The following is a 15,538-nucleotide window of genomic DNA, read 5'->3' on the forward strand; positions in this document are numbered from 1 at the left end:
AGAGTTCTTATTTAAAGCAGACTTTTAAAAAGAAATTTCTGAGAGGGAAATAGAAAATATGAGAAATAACCAGAACTCGTCAGTTAAATATTACTTTAGAATACGTAGTATTGAATGTGGGATTCTATTAGCTTAAAAAAGATTTATTTTTTTGCTAAAATATATAATCCTTTTTATTTTAAGCAGACTATAAAAGGGAACTTCTATCTGTTAAACAATAACATAAAATAGAAAAAATTTTAAATAGCCAGGAAGAAACCGTATTACCTAAAACTAGTATTGACTTTGTATTCTTTTTCATAATTGGGAAGATTATGTTAAATGTTTGATAGTTGCTTATTTTATTAGATTATTATTTAACGGGCAAAGGAGGTATTTTTATTTAAGGCTTAAAGAGAATTTCGTTATGGTGAAATAAAATAAATGTGGGATATAGTTGGAAAGGGCTTGTAAGGAAAGTATTCCTTCAGACTAGGATTGATTTTACGTTCCCAATTGAAATTGGGAATTTTTTGTTATATATATAAAAGATTGATTTTTAATATTATTATTTTTAAAGTGCCCTTTAGTCTTTAAGTTATTTGTGAATGCCCAAATTAATTAATAATTAATAAAATTATTTTTACATCCCCTTGAGACTACGAAATGTTCTATTTCTGACTCCAAATACCCCGACCCTTCGTGTTATTCTTGAAAGCTTAATGCCAGAGTTTTGACAGTTTGTTTTCCAAGATTCTGATACTGATACTTTTTATTTGTATGACCCGGTTAATAATTCAGTGCCATACCATTAGGCGACAATGAGTGTCTTACCCGCCCCTCGGCACATCAGTTTTGGTGTCAGAATCTGACACAAAGGCTAATTTAATGGAAAATGTCCGAGCGAAGAACTTGAAATTCGTGTTTATCGCGACAACACGCAACGGAGGCATTTTCGCCGCGGGCAAACGGGAACAAAGTATAGGCTATATATGACCGGTTCATATGGTTCATATTTTAGCTGACATATCTATTTATATGCAAATGCCGCGGCGGAAGCCCCTCTGTCACCTGGACTTGGCCTACTCATCCTGCGTGCGTGCCAAAGTCAAAGTCGGGGAATTTTCCTTTGTTGTTTTCGCATTCCCGGAAACTATAAATCACGGCACCCATGATAAAGGCGAGAGGGGTAAAAACTAATAAATCTAGGGCCAATTAATTGACTTAACTGCTGCTGGCGAAGGCAGAGACCAAAGATGAAGCGGCGTTAAGGGCACAGACTGCAAAAGGGTCGCAATTTATGGCCACACCATCAACTTGAACCCGCACATAATAAATCATAACATTTTACAGATAATAGAAAACCTCACACATGTCCAAACAATCGGAATCCCCAAGCCGTTTCACCCCGAAAATTCCTTGGCCCGGCGGCTACAAAATTTTAATAAACCGCAAACGAGTAGTGGGAATAAAAATTGTTTCACATAATTTATGCCGCCTTGGAGGAAAACTTAGCACGAGGAAACACGGGGGCGGACCCAAGGAACAGCAGGATGTTTCCCAGGATTCGTATCCGCCGGCGCCCTTTCGATCAAATTTAACTTTGCTCCATCTAGTTGGCATGGGGTTTGGAATAATGCCTTGATCTGGCATCTGGGTCGTTAGAACTTCAGTAGTAACTTGGTGTAGCTCACAAACAGTTCGCATCCAAAACTTACAGTAAAATTCGTAGTGGTTATTTCAGTTATCATTTCAAAATTTTAAGTGAAAAAAAGATTTTCTTTTATAAAAATAACGACGACAAGAGGTGAGTGAAATGGAAACATAACGTGTAAATTTTTCGAAAAGAATTCGGATAAATTTTAGGCCGGAACCGAATGAAACATAATTTGTGGTATTTTTTTAACGACTACAGCGGTTTTCGTTTTTAACTTGCTTATAAATATTCTTGCTCGTCGACATCGTTGAACTGGCATCGGTCCTTATTAAGTCCAAATTTTCGGTGGTCCTTTTGATTTCGTAGTATGCCTTGACCTATCTGTCAGATTTAGTTAAGTGTCATTTGTGTCTTGGTGTATTGAAACACAATTAAATTTCAGTCCAAAAGAGTCGGTTATAAGAAAGTGAAACCTTTAGCTCCTAAATTTCAATAAATTTAAATTTCAAGTAAACAGTTTTAAGGCAAGGATATACTACTTCTCGCGCAGTAAGTCAATGTCGAATGCGAGGTTGTGGGGCGTGTTGCACAAAAGTGTTGCAAGTAGAAACGGAAACTCGCCGGCCCCGCCCATTTCGGCGGCCCGCGTGTTTGTCTAGATGTCGGATGGCTGTGGCCGGGCCCTCCTATCTGGCTTTAAACTAATGCCGGGGGCAGCCCGTCGACAGGCGACCACCTAGCCACGCCCCACGCCTTGTAATGACGTCATTTACATGCTGCACTACACTCGGCTACAAGCAACGGGCAATTACATAAATCATAGTGCGCGGGGGCTTGAAGGAGGAAAGATCTCGGGAGTTAATCCGGAGAGGCACTCTAGATTCTTTCGTAAATAAATTACATGTCCTGATTGATCAACTTTTTGGCCCGATGACAACCATAAAGGGGCAGCAGACACACGGGGGCACTGTCATTGTGGCCGAAAATGTCGAGGCAGCCGCTCGTAAACATAAATCCAAGTGACGCTAATTGTTTGTTGCAATTACTGCTGCAGTTGTTGCCACCGTTCAGTTACGTGTGCAGCCAGAGGGGTCAGCAAGGGGGGTCAAGTGGGGCAGGAGCCCCCTTCTGTTTGCATGCAAATTTTGTTGCATCTGCAGTTGCCTCTTGCTGCTGCTGCAACGGCAAACAATTACTCAAACATTGTTGCAACTGCAACTGCTGCTGCTGCTGCTGCTGATGTTGCTGTCGTGCATCTCGTTGTGCGTGCTAAATGGCAACTACTCTGCCGGTTAATGATAATCACTCGACGCCCTCGGCTCCTGTCGATCCTTACTTAGTTTCACCTGCTTCCCTTCGGCTTTATGGCCATTTTGCCATTTTAGCACTTAATCAAAATGGTTTATCCTGATTCAATATGAAGAGCTCGGGAAAGAACTATTTCGAGTTTAAAGATAAGCTCTGGAGAGCCTGCGAATAATGTCATTTAATATTCCACATAATTCCTCCTGTCCTCTCATATTTAACCACAAGATGAATTAGAAGTTTGCATGCAAAGGCAGCAGCAGCAGCATAGTTCGCCACAAATGAGGCATCTATAAAGGGGTCATACTGTGGTGGTTCAGGGAGTATATAAGTAAGGACCTTTGCAGATAGTCCAATGTCACAGCTGGTTATAAATTAGAATTTATGCACAACCATTACGATTCCAAATTAATATTTCAAATTAATATTGGGGCATAGAATTTCAGCTGCTATTCGACTAGAGAAAGATTCAGGCGGCCATTAATAATTAAGATAATATTGAATGGATTATGGGTTACTCAGCTCGATTTAAAAAAGGGAAAAAGATCTACTTTAAATCATTTCTTCACTAAAATGGGTTGACCAACCTAAATAAATTTAAGCTTGGTTACTGTACACCTTTTTAAGTAAAGTAAAAAGACCCGCAAAGTAATGAAAATGGAAAACCTCTAGACCTTAGACCTTTGTTATCCAAACGCTTAAAGTAAACCACAAAGTAATGCCGATTTTTCCAGATTAATTACATACCGTTGCCCATCTACTTGGGCGGACTAATTTGCACAACAAAACCAGAAGAGACATGGAACTTTGCCCGACAATTAAATAAACAGTTCTTAATACCATACCCACTAGGTCTTGGGCAACAACCGACACTTCCACTTCCATGTGCCCCACACATGGTGACTAAACTGTCGGCTGTCGTGCGGCAGTTTGCAACTGTAAAGTGATATTAATTATGGGCTTTGTTGCAGTTGCAACCGCCTGTCGGCTGCAGTTCAGGTCTACGGACTTCTGGGTGGAGATGAGCTGAGGCTCCACTTCTGGTTCCGTCCGGTTTCAGCTTCGGGCTAGGGTTACTCGTTCCTCGCTGATTAAGTGACTTTTCGACAGGACACAACTCTGCGGCTTCTGGGGCCGGCACTCGGTGCATGAGGCAGGACAAACTAATTTTATCGCAAGTAATAGTGGACATCGCACACAACTGGGCAGTTAGGGGGAAGCCACAATTTAATCCTAGATTAACCACTGGTTAGTTTTTTAATTTCTAAAATATATGTTATATTAATCAGATTTGGGGAATATTAACATAATTTGATAGGCGTTTAAATAAAGCAATTTGATTTTCGCTTTTGTTAATCACAGTTAAATATTCTAATTTTTCATATGCTTTCTAAATCCTCCCAGGTTTCGTGAATATTTCTATAATTTGCTAGGTCTTTATACGAACCTATTTTTGATACTCTGAACGAATTTGACCCTCAAGATGGCAGACGAAGCAATGGAAAGCGAGAGCATGACTGTGGGATCGTGGGCGACCAATGGTTTTCTAAACTACATGCGTCAACTTCGTAAGCACACTAACCCCATGAGTTGGATGCAGTTCGCCGAGGAAAGTGCCAGGAGCTGGAAAAAAATGAGCCAGAAGGAGAAGAATAGCTATCGCGATATGGATAACGCCTTCGAGGACAATGCCATGTGTGTTGATGAGGACCGCCAGAGATCCAGTGAGATGTGCAACCATCCCATGGGCAAGCAGTCCAAATCCAAGTCCTGTGCCAAGCCGGTGAGGTCCTGTCCTAAGCCCAGGAAGTCCTGCGCCAAGCCAAGGAAGAAGGCGGCTTGTGGCAAGCCCAAGAGATCGGCTTCTGCGAAGCCCAGAAAGCCGGCTTGCCCCAAACGGCAAAGTAAGTGTGGCACCAGGCCAAAGTGCAGCAAGCCCGGTCCGGTGACCAATAATGGCTACCTGAACTTTGTGCGCTCCTTCCGCAAGAAGCACTGCGGCCTGAAGCCGCAGGAACTGATCATGGAGGCAGCCAAGGCCTGGTCCAAGCTCCCGGAGGAGAAGAAGGATCGCTACCGTCGCATGGTAATCTATTTTATAAGTTTCCTCTAATACAATTTAATATCTCTGCATTTTCTACAGGCCTGCAAGGTCACTAATAACGAACGCCACAAGCGCCGTCGCGTCTGCAGACGCTGTTAATATCCAATGCGGGTGGAAGTGAGTCCCAATATCCGAGTCCAAGTTCCGTACGCTTTTCGGTCTGTAAATTGTGGTTTATGCATTCAAAAGTAAGAGCGTCGTCGTTTTCGAAATAAAGAAAAAACATTTTGGCATATAAAAAATTTAAAACATAACCTTGTTGAATATTTCTTTTGGGAAGAGCATCTTAGCTAACGCGATGAATATAGAAATGGGGTATTCATTCCTTAGATATTTCCGAAATTATTATATTATACTGCAATTATAAGGATCACTACAATTTTGTGAATAATGATGTGCCTACCTCATATATTTAGGCAAAATAAAATAAAAATTGGCTCAATAGACTATTTCTCTGGGTGTACATATGCACAGTATTTTTCTAAATGTAAAAATTTCAGTTTTTGATAGAAGTGATACGAGCAAAACGGGGCTTTCTCGGCTTGGCATAACACGTGTAACTGTTTATGCAATTGTACAAGCTCGTGGACAAAATTCCATTTATTATTCCCCTATATGAGCTTTCGCACTTAACTTGCATGAATAGATAATGAGCTAACCGCCGTGGAAATGTAAGTAGAACGGGTAACTGCTAAATGGTAATGGGGGTTTCCTCGGTGGAATATTGGAGTCGAAGGTATCGCATTGCGTGTTCGAAGCTTTTCCAGAGTTCTCTGACCCGGCGCCTGTTGTGAGACGGCTAAATTGAATTATTAATAACACGCAGCGGATGCTTTAACCCCGTTTCTGTTTCTCTAAATATATATGTGTAATGCATATTTCTGTGGTTTTGGGGAGACAACCTTGGGACAGTTGGCGAAAATAACAAGCGAAGGGAGCGGACTAATCGCAGCACTTACGACCATAATTTGTCAATTTTCGAAACAATTCCCCAAGCTCGCATAAATTGTCTGGTGGCCTCCTGTCTCCTTTTCCCTGTCGTTGGCTTTTGGCACCCATTACAGCTCATTTCTCTTACTCAGAGGGACATTGCGCAGTGAAAAATGAAAGTGAACCCGAAACACTGACGAACTGGAGCGGCCTTGTTTCGAAAAAGGAGGAAATAAAAGGCATTTAAATGCCGTTGTGTGCATAAATTACTCAGGAGTTGACGTTTTCCCACATAAATGTGTAAATGAGTCTCAGTTTTCGCTGGTTTTTTCGGTTCTGTTGCGAGTGAAATTGAAATGAATGCACGGATCGAGTTGGAGTCCTTGGGTTGGTTTTCGGTTGTAACTTGTTGCTCCCGCTGATTGAAGATGAAGCTGATATGTGTATTTCAACGCGGCCTCCCAGAGGAAATTGTATGTAGCGCTTCGATATTTTTTTTGAATTTTTTTACTCGGTTGTGGGTCAACTTAAATTTAATTCGCATACCAGTGAGATTTAAGGTATAATTACCATATCTCATATGCTGAAAAAAAGAAAGTATCCAAGCGGAAACTTTATTTAGACGTTATTTCGTTTTGGTTTATATGAAGCATAATTCACAGACTTCTTTTATTTGCCTTTAAAAATATAAAATGCAATTACCCTTTCTAGACTTGCAAGCTGAATAAAAACTATTAGAAAAATCAAATAAAATTATATACAAACCACTAAATAAAGTCTGCCAATCGAATGATTTTAATGGACATTTACTAAAAGCTATGGCAAATAAAAATTCACTTAGCTAACAAGAAAGGAAATCCAAAAAGAAAGCTTGGGGCCTTTTGTTTTTTTGGCAAAAGGAAATGTTCAGAAAATTACCGCCCCTCTGTGCATTTGGCCCAAAGATAACTGCCGTCCAAATGACACACATTAGGGCCAGGCCAAGGTGTATTTTTTGGTAAGGAGGAGGCAGATGTGTGCAAAATCAATTCAAGCTCGATTTCCTTTGATGAAATGGTAAGTGTGGGCATGCCAGACGTACGTGACAGTTATTCCTAAATGGCCCAAAACGAACAAATTACTGAAAATAATGTAAGGTAGACGGTGCGGCCTGAAAGTGCGCAGTTCCCAGCGAGAACTGTAGAATATTGATCCGAAAAGCGTTCAATTAATAACGCAAATCCTTTATGGTCAGTTACCAGGGACAGCGGACCGTTAATTAATGCACTTGTCTGTTCCATCCTCCAATCGCCTTATCTCATCCTTCAACCCGATTTCTCCCCGCCAGCCGCCTATGATTAATGTTTAATTAAGTTTGCAGCATTTAAAAAAAAAATTCCCGAAATGGCAGCCCTGGCAAAGGATTACATCATATTTAATCAGAGTCATTATTTATAATGATACCGCTTGCATGAAGCATTATTATAGTCAGTGCTCCTGAAATATGCCACAAGTTATCAAAAGCCCGAAGTAAGCGCCATATCATATAAGCGTTAATAAGTGAATTCCATGAGAGCCCCGGTAGTTGTTCTGCAAATTAATTTCGTGTGCATTGCAACGGAGTTTTGGTATGGTAAATATATTTTACATGAAGTATTTACAGATAACCGTGCTCCCAGGTATTTTAAAAGATTTTTATATTCTGGAAGTTATTTTATGTATTCAATAAATGGTGGAAATACTATCTTGTCAATATATTTGTTTGATATATTTAAAGATTACCATATTCCCAGTTATTTTATGAGATTTTTAAATTCTGCATCTTCTCTTTTCTTAATTTTTAAAAATAGTGTAAAATTGGGAATACTTCCTTATGCAACTCGGTCACACAGAGAAGCTTAAAGTCATCCGTTTCGCTGGAGTGAGCCAAAGCCAAAGTGCAGCTCTCGTTCGAGTTGAAGTAAATTAATTAACAATGTTTATTGTTTGCATAATATGCGAAAATTCCCTTGCAGTTGCCATTGTGTGGTCGTTGTTTTCGCAACTCTTATTCCTGTGGCTGTAGTTGTTCGAAAGTTGTTGTCGTTGTCGCTGCAGTTTCTGATGTTTGTGGCCGCTTTGCCTGACTGACAGTCAATTTGCAGCAGCACTTAAAATGTGCAGAAATGTTTTACATTATTTGCACATGCTGGAAATTTAAATTAAATTATTTTGTTTTGCCCCGACTATGGCAGGCTTCGGCATCGGCCACTCTGACCTGCATCTTCATCAAGCACTTCGGTCAATGCAATAATCTGTTAATTGGTAATTGTAAGCCATTAGGATATGAGCTGGCCCGAGAATACCTGCGGCCGGATACTCTTAGTTATAAGCATAATAATTGAGGTGACCCCTTTGGTGAAGTTGTTCTTGCATCTTGATGAATGGCATTGCCATTGCCATACAGATACCGTAAATAAAAGGGAATCAATTCAGGGTTATCTGGAAACTGGCCAAGCCATTTTGAATTAATTCAAGCAGTAATAGTGTAATTTACCTTTGACTTCGGGCAAACATATTTATTCAAGATGGTCCCACGCAACCAATGGCATTTATTTATTTTCATTTCCAATTTCATATTTTGTTGTATAATTTCTTAGATATCCACGACTTAATTGTCTATCAATTGAACATTCAATTTCGGTACATCTATTCTAAATTAGTAACAATTTGTAGGAGATTTAGTTACAATGGCCGATGTGCATGAACTTGTAGTGACGTGCATCATATTTCTTTACCAGATTTTCCTGATTTTTGTAAGCTATGATATGTGCAATATATCTGGGATATTAATCGAAAGTGTATGTATGTAATAGCGATCCATACATCCCTTGAAGAAGGACGCCCTGCTGCTCATCTTGCACAACTTTCTGCTGTACTATGTGATCAATATGTTCAAGCACCTGGCTCAGGGTGGGTTACAATCCAATCACTATATCCTGATCCTATAACCTCCAACAATTTTCCCTGGACAGCTTCTATTAACTCCGATGGACCGGTAAACACCTTCTACTATGTGCCCTTGGTATTTGAAGAGAACGTGCCTTCGGGATCCCATCAGAGTTGGCACGAGGTCCTCAGGTCATCCAGCTGGCAGTTCTTTGAGGTCCTTTTCAGGCATCATCTGGCCCTGCTGTTGCCGTTTAATTTGGCTCTCCTGGTGCCCGTAAGAAGTGATTGCTCTTTGTGTCTTTGTGGTGGTCAAACTCCTTATATTTCCCGGCAGCGCTGCAAGTTGGCCTTCATTAGCACTTTGGTGCTGGTGTCCAACTTCGTGATGTTCGTCTGTTTCTCCTCGGCCATTTGCCAGCTGGTCCTGGCCACCAGCCACGCCCACGGCCTGCGCCTCCTTGCGATCCTGTGTGTGGGCCCCGTGTGCCAGGGGCTGCTGGTGTGCCGCCTCCTGGCCCGAATATGGGTGAGTCCCCGTGGCCAGGGAACCCTGGGAGTTGGCAGCCCTTTCTTTAACCTGGCCATGTTCCTTTAGCTCAGCCATTGGATCGTTGTTTGAGGCATGAAATTTGATTTGCCGGCACTGATTGCTGGCCAAAAAGGCACACCCACACCCACAGCCACAGCCCCAGAAGTTTAGCAGCAGCAAATCAAAGCAATAAACCAACTGAACCCATCCGAAAATCACTTTCACTGCACAAACTGCCAAAACTGCAGGCATTTATGACAGCCAGTGGGTTGAGGGGGCCAAAATCGCATAGCAAAATTGTTGCTGAAAAGTTGAACAAATATTGAGGTCAGCAGAATGTCGAGCCGGAGAGTCTCGAGCATTGTTGGTGGTGCAAACTGTTTGCTAGCCTCCGGCACAAACTCCCGACTCAGTCTGGAAGCCCTGACTCCGAGTGGGGACGACCGGGCCTCCAAAAGGCCTCTCCAGGCCCCCGTTTCGAGGCCGAAAAATATTCAATGAAAATCGGCAGTCGACAGTCGTCCCCTCTTTGTCAATAATACAAAATGGGAAAAATGAGTTGTTGCTGCCGCAGCTCGAGTTTGCATGGCGCAATGCAGACGTCCATGTAGCCCGGGGGTCCGGTTACGATGCCGTCTGCCCTGACAGACCCTGCCCCTCGAAAGCCCCCTTTCGACGCCTCTGGGCCAACCACCAACCCCTTCCCCACCAGCTGCCTTCACTTCGAATTGAGAAATTGCCGCAAATGCTTTTCGATTTTTCGTTTTCCTCGGACAAGCCTTGGCTTTTCATATTGCATAATTGATTGTGGGTGTGCGAGTTGCATAAATACCCAGCAGACGGCATTGTCACCACCCCCTCTCAACCCCCCTTCACTTCGACCCGGCCAGCATTTATGCACATTTTCAATATGCATTCAGATTCGGATTCAGATGCATTGGGCATGCATTGATTTCCGCAGAGGCCCAGAAAAGAGCATTGCCAAGTTGGCGTGTTGTGTTTACGCATTCTTGGGTAATAATTAAATTTCGGAGCTTTTAAATGAATTTCTTTGAAAATCAACAAGTTTTGTTAAAGAAAAATTAAACGCTGAGCCTTTTTGTATTAAAGTTTAAACAGAATTCCAGAAAATGATATTTGATAGCTTATTACTGCAGTTTTTTCCACTTCAATTTATTTCTATACTTAAAAAGTTTTATATACTATTTTAATTGAAGGTGGATTTTTTGCTGCATTATCGACGGGACTTTTCATCATTTGATGAATAGTTGAACAAAAATAAAAGTGTTTTTTATGAACAAGGAAAACATTTGTCATATAAAAAACACGCAGATTATCAATACAAAATTATATTATGTTTTTCACAGGAATGCATATATTTATACAGCTTTGTATTTAGGTTAACACGAACGTGACACATAAGTTGTGACACTTTTGTTGATTTCTCTGGCAAAATGCACAACATTTTAAATTCAAAAGCAATAACAAGTTGATATTATTTTATAGAAGAGCTATATAAGCATTTGCTGCCGTCCTCATTATGCCACACACACAAAAACAACTTATCCGTACTCCCTGGCCAAGTATATATAAATGCTTATATGCTCATTTGATTTACACACTAAATATATACGAACTGTGGTGGCAAGAAGGAAAGATTGCAAATTGCATGTGCTATCCCCAAGAGTCTAATAACATCAAAACAAAGCAAAAAACTTGCAGACATCAGGCATAAGGAAGTGGAAGATACCCTTTAACTGTTCTGAGCCTGAGGTATATAGGGTATTTTTAAGAACAACATCATACATGTTTTTTTATGCTCCTTTGAAATTTGCAAATATTTTCTATGAGTGTTCGTTAAATGATTTAAACATGTTTTTATATAGTACCTACTCCTAATGATATCTCATAAAGAAGGGAAAGATACCATTAGATTTCTATTTTAACTTACCTGAACTTGAATATAAAAAGATTTTTTTAAGGAAAATATATATTATTATATTTTTTAGGGATTCTTTGTTCTTCATTTGATTTCAGGGTACTAAATCTATTTTTATAAAGAATCTACCCCTCTTAGCATTTTTTTTGAGATCGCAGTGAGTTACCTTTTTGCAAGTTCATTTCTCTCTGAGGATTTTTTGCACCCCTTCCGCTTTTGTGCTCTTTATCACATAGTTAGTTTACCCAGCTTGAGTGATGCTCTAGAACTGGAAGGGCCCTCGACGAATCTCAAGTCGTGATATAGCCGCGCAGTAACGAGCCACAGACCGTGTCCGTACTCGTATTCGTCTTCCAGCCCCTGCCACGTGACTATATAATAATGAGCAACGGCACAGGTCCTCGGTCTCTAAGCATGAGAAATTTAATTTTAAGCCACCCCACATGCGAAGCTCCATCGCTGGCACACGCCCATGCCACATAATTGTGTATTCAAGTAAGAGATATGGGAGCTGAAAGAAGCTCTATCAACGGGGTGGTGAGGAGGGTTCGGGGCAAGGACTGCCTTAAATTAAGATAATGACACGTGAGGTATCGCCTCCTGGGGCGCAGGAGTGGTTGGTAAATTGCGATAACATAGAAATGGCCTGAATGGCGGCTCACTTTAAAACACTTAACCCTTGACACCGACACCCTGCCAACACCCTGCTGCCCTGAACCACCCTGCTGGCACGCACTTTTAAAGCGCAACTTGATGGCAAAGTGCCAAAGAGTTGACTTCCTTGGGCGAAGGAAAGTAGGGCACGCCAATGGGCCTGCCGTTTGGAATTTAATTTTCCCCCAAGCTCATGCAGAGCTCAATTGAGCCCTCACTTGCCCAGTTTGACTTTGAGGAATGCTCCGATCACAATCTGCATACTTTTTCCAACCAAAAGCTCATGGTGTCGACAGCGACAGTAAATAACTCACTGTTGTTACATTCAGGTACTTAAATCAAACGAACATCGATTGTTAAACATATTTATAGGCCAATAAAAATATCTGTTTAATGGGAAAAATTTTAATATTTAACTAATCAATCAGTTCTGTTAAAAGTCTTAACAGTTCAAGCAATCGGAATAATTTTCACAATAATTATCCTCTCCTGTCTTTGATCCAAAATCCAGTGAGCATGGCAATCCTTTCAAAACAATTTCCTGTCCTCATATCATAAAATATATTTTTCGATTGATGTGGAAATCAGCTAATCAATTGGAAAAAAGAGAACTAGGAAAATAAAATCACAACAGACAAATTGACGAGCTGAATGGGAATTTTCTGGGAAATTCAACCGAGTGAACGTTGCAAACAAAATTTGCATATTAAATGGCCGCAAGGTGGGCAAGGGCCTTATATGTATATTGCAAATATATACGAGTATATGATTGTCTTGATGTGATTTGTACAAGATAGGCAGACACTAGTTCGACGAAGCAACGTAGAATAGAGTCTGGACGACGGAAAACGCATTTCTCCTCAAGAAAACCCCAGGGGTGTTAACTACTTAGACTCCCAGACAAACACTCTTTTCCCCACACAGAAGAAACTCCCAGGGGTCTACATCACTGCCGAAAGCTGGAAGGAATCTTAAATCCTTTCCTCGTAATTTACTATGCAAAGCGGCACTGTGGTTAAAACATGTCTTCTTTTATTAAAATCAAATCATTATTAAATATAAAAAATGTAATGTAATGTAATGTAAGTAACTTGATCTTATATAATACTTTAAATTCAGTAAGCTCACGTTACCACAAAATATTTTTGAGTAGGTTATTTTTCTAATTAAAAAAAAAATGTTGATTTATTTTGGCCGATTACTTTGAAGTTTATATATTTTATAAGTTATTTGTTATTATTCACTTTCATTTCATATATAACACATATTTTTATACATTTATATATATTTTTTTTAATATAAAAACAAAACGTTTTCGAGGTCTTCCATCACACTGTGCAGGCTGCTGCTTTATTTTCACATGTAATGGCATTTTAATTGCACGCTACAGCTCAGCCAAGTGTCTCTCAATTAAAAGTGTCTGCTTGGCTCAAAACGACATCCTGTCCCCTCCTTTTTCGTCCTGCCTTCACCCGCCGTAATCTTTGAATGGCTGAGGAAGGAAAATGATGTCAGCCACATGTCGTAATTTGCGTGAAACGAGAGGTGAGGGGATCCCCCAAACCGGAGAGACCCCCCCTGAATCGCACGCACCGGGGTCCCCGACTGAATCGGATATATCTGTTAATTATGCAGGGCAGGCCGCGTGCTCTGCGAGATAAGAAGTCCAGGGGAATACGCCATGGGTTAATTGCCGCCGGAAACTCGGGGCGCATAAAGGCCTTGAACTAACAGTCATTTCTCTGTTGATATCCAGCTGATTTGCTGTATTATACGAAAATTATTTTTATAAATGTATCGTATGATCGGTGGTACAGAGCGAGAATCATCATCGAACCGCTACCTTCAAGAACCCTTAAGTCTGAGGGAAGAGTTCCGCTGCCGCAGATTCGGGCTAGGTCATTCCAATCCTTCCGATTTTTTACGATCTCAAGTTGGTTTTCTACTCTTTCCGATCGAGTTGTTATATTAATATATTATTTTTAGTGGCAATCAAAACCGAAATCTTCTATTTTCTTGGCCTATCGATGGCTTCTGGGCGGATTCTTTAACGCCGGATTGGTCAATTACATTATTCAATACTACAGAAACGGAACTGTCTTTATCTACCTGACCAACTGGGCATTTATCATGTGCAGCATCACCAGCTTAACAGGAGCCATACTTGTGACCATATATCACTGCAAGCCGGAAACATGGGGTAAGGCTGTAAACATATTGTTCCAAACTTATAGCCAAAAAAAGAGTTTGAAAGTTTACCCAGTTTGATATCCCGTTTTCTCATTTCTAATCTGTTCTTAATAGTTTTACAATCTTAATCTCCTATCTCACTTAGTTCCCCCCAAGTGCGTGATCAAGACTTATTGGGCCTTCTATTGGACCACTATAACAATAGAATATTTGATCGCAGTTACCTATTGGGCAGCCATATATCCCGACGACCGGGTGCTTACTAACCCGACGCGAGTCTCCGATTTCTATAACATATTTATACACCTTCTGCCGCCGATTATCTTCACCATCGATCATATCATAGTAGCGCAGCCAGCCCGTCTGCTGCATTTTGTCTATCCAATGATATTTGGTTATTCTTATGGACTATTCGCTTTTACATACTATGAACTGGGAGGCCTTAACTAGTAGGAACTGAATTTTACCCACTCCCTTTAGGAAATATTAATTTAATTATATATTTCAGCAACGGGAATTCCTTTATTTATACATTTCTAGACTTTGAAAAACCGAAGATGGTGGCAGTCACGGTGTCAATGCTAACTTTGGGGATGGCCCTCTTGTCCGTCCTGCAATATGGAGTCTATCGGCTAAGGACTTTCATAGCACGCAAGATGGGGAAACTTCGGTGATGCTGTGCTGTTCCCCTAATAATTGCATTAAAGTGAAGCGTGTCAAAACTTTAAAACTAAGCATGCAGACAGTAAAAGGGGGAGATTGCTATACCAACTTGAATATACCCTATAGAATGTCATTATATTTTTATTCAGCCTTGCACAGCTATTTATGAAATATTTTAAAATCTTTTCCCCTTATATAGAGAGTGTTCCGGCTAAAGACAATCAACTTCTGCTGCTGGAGAGCACTGGGCATAATAAAGACCACAGCAAAGAGGAGGGATGTCAAAACAAATTCAGCTTATTTGTCCTCTGATATGTCGGACTTGTTTTGTTGTTTACGCCGCTCGCACGTGTTTGGAAAATTAAAAGCACTGCTTCTGCTGCTGCAGCTCCCCATCCTTTTATTCCCATTCCCAGGGGTTATATGGGTTGGCCACATCATGTCGCCTGTATCTATATCAGCTTGTATCTATCTTGAATGTACTATCGCATGCGGTTTTATATGTCGGGTGTTCATAATTTGTTTTGAGTTTTTCTCTCCCATTTTTTTATGTTTTCCTTCTTTTGGTATATAATAATATATTATTTTGCGTTGCCTAACCCCAGCATTTTTCTTAAAATTAATTTTGTATATTTTATGTTCTGTATAACGAATTCCCTTTAAATATTTAAGCCACCA

The 15,538-nt window shown here is 40.5% G+C and overlaps 3 protein-coding genes across 5 annotated transcripts; all 3 read left to right on the top strand.

Moving 5' to 3' along the window:
* The first annotated feature begins 1,635 nt into the window (after nucleotides 1–1,635).
* On the top strand, nucleotides 1,636–5,294 carry LOC119547190 (histone-like protein 18C). Of its 2 annotated transcripts, none has more exons than XM_037853925.1 (3): nucleotides 1,636–1,786; nucleotides 4,346–5,027; nucleotides 5,085–5,294. In XM_037853925.1, the coding sequence occupies exons 2-3, from the start codon at nucleotides 4,425–4,427 to the stop codon at nucleotides 5,142–5,144; spliced, it is 663 nt and encodes a 220-aa protein (XP_037709853.1). In that variant the 5' UTR covers nucleotides 1,636–1,786; nucleotides 4,346–4,424; the 3' UTR covers nucleotides 5,145–5,294. The 2 variants fall into 2 exon arrangements, with proteins under 2 accessions (XP_037709853.1, XP_037709854.1); XM_037853926.1 differs by lacking the exon at nucleotides 1,636–1,786 and adding an exon at nucleotides 2,051–2,185.
* Nucleotides 5,295–8,607: 3,313 nt separating this feature from the next.
* On the top strand, nucleotides 8,608–9,617 carry LOC119547729. Of its 2 annotated transcripts, XM_037854715.1 has the most exons (5): nucleotides 8,608–8,749; nucleotides 8,810–8,906; nucleotides 8,969–9,159; nucleotides 9,220–9,411; nucleotides 9,481–9,617. In XM_037854715.1, the coding sequence occupies exons 1-5, from the start codon at nucleotides 8,684–8,686 to the stop codon at nucleotides 9,502–9,504; spliced, it is 570 nt and encodes a 189-aa protein (XP_037710643.1). In that variant the 5' UTR covers nucleotides 8,608–8,683; the 3' UTR covers nucleotides 9,505–9,617. The 2 variants fall into 2 exon arrangements, with proteins under 2 accessions (XP_037710643.1, XP_037710642.1); XM_037854714.1 differs by having other exon boundaries at nucleotides 9,220–9,614.
* Nucleotides 9,618–13,763: 4,146 nt separating this feature from the next.
* On the top strand, nucleotides 13,764–14,927 carry LOC119547899 (protein rolling stone). The gene is made up of 4 exons (XM_037854936.1): nucleotides 13,764–13,940; nucleotides 13,994–14,207; nucleotides 14,343–14,646; nucleotides 14,706–14,927. Exons 1-4 carry the CDS (start codon nucleotides 13,800–13,802, stop codon nucleotides 14,869–14,871), a joined length of 825 nt encoding a protein of 274 aa, XP_037710864.1. The 5' UTR covers nucleotides 13,764–13,799; the 3' UTR covers nucleotides 14,872–14,927.
* Nucleotides 14,928–15,538: the final 611 nt, after the last annotated feature.

Source organism: Drosophila subpulchrella, chromosome 2L (genome assembly GCF_014743375.2).
Source record: "Drosophila subpulchrella strain 33 F10 #4 breed RU33 chromosome 2L, RU_Dsub_v1.1 Primary Assembly, whole genome shotgun sequence".
In the NCBI taxonomy this organism is placed as follows: domain Eukaryota; kingdom Metazoa; phylum Arthropoda; class Insecta; order Diptera; family Drosophilidae; genus Drosophila; species Drosophila subpulchrella.

Bases quoted from the DNA above. Each gene is read 5' to 3' on its own strand.
- LOC119547190 (XM_037853925.1), top strand. From the start codon at position 4,425: ATGGCAGACGAAGCAATGGAAAGCGAGAGCATGACTGTGGGATCGTGG. The intron at 5,028-5,084 runs GTAATCTATTTT...CATTTTCTACAG, and splicing joins AGGATCGCTACCGTCGCATG to GCCTGCAAGGTCACTAATAA.
- LOC119547729 (XM_037854714.1), top strand. From the start codon at position 8,684: ATGGCCGATGTGCATGAACTTGTAGTGACGTGCATCATATTTCTTTAC. The intron at 8,750-8,809 runs GTAAGCTATGAT...TGTATGTAATAG, and splicing joins ACCAGATTTTCCTGATTTTT to CGATCCATACATCCCTTGAA. The intron at 8,907-8,968 runs GTGGGTTACAAT...TTCCCTGGACAG, and splicing joins GTTCAAGCACCTGGCTCAGG to CTTCTATTAACTCCGATGGA.
- LOC119547899 (XM_037854936.1), top strand. From the start codon at position 13,800: ATGTATCGTATGATCGGTGGTACAGAGCGAGAATCATCATCGAACCGC. The intron at 14,208-14,342 runs GTAAGGCTGTAA...TATCTCACTTAG, and splicing joins CTGCAAGCCGGAAACATGGG to TTCCCCCCAAGTGCGTGATC. The intron at 14,647-14,705 runs GTAGGAACTGAA...TATATATTTCAG, and splicing joins GAACTGGGAGGCCTTAACTA to CAACGGGAATTCCTTTATTT.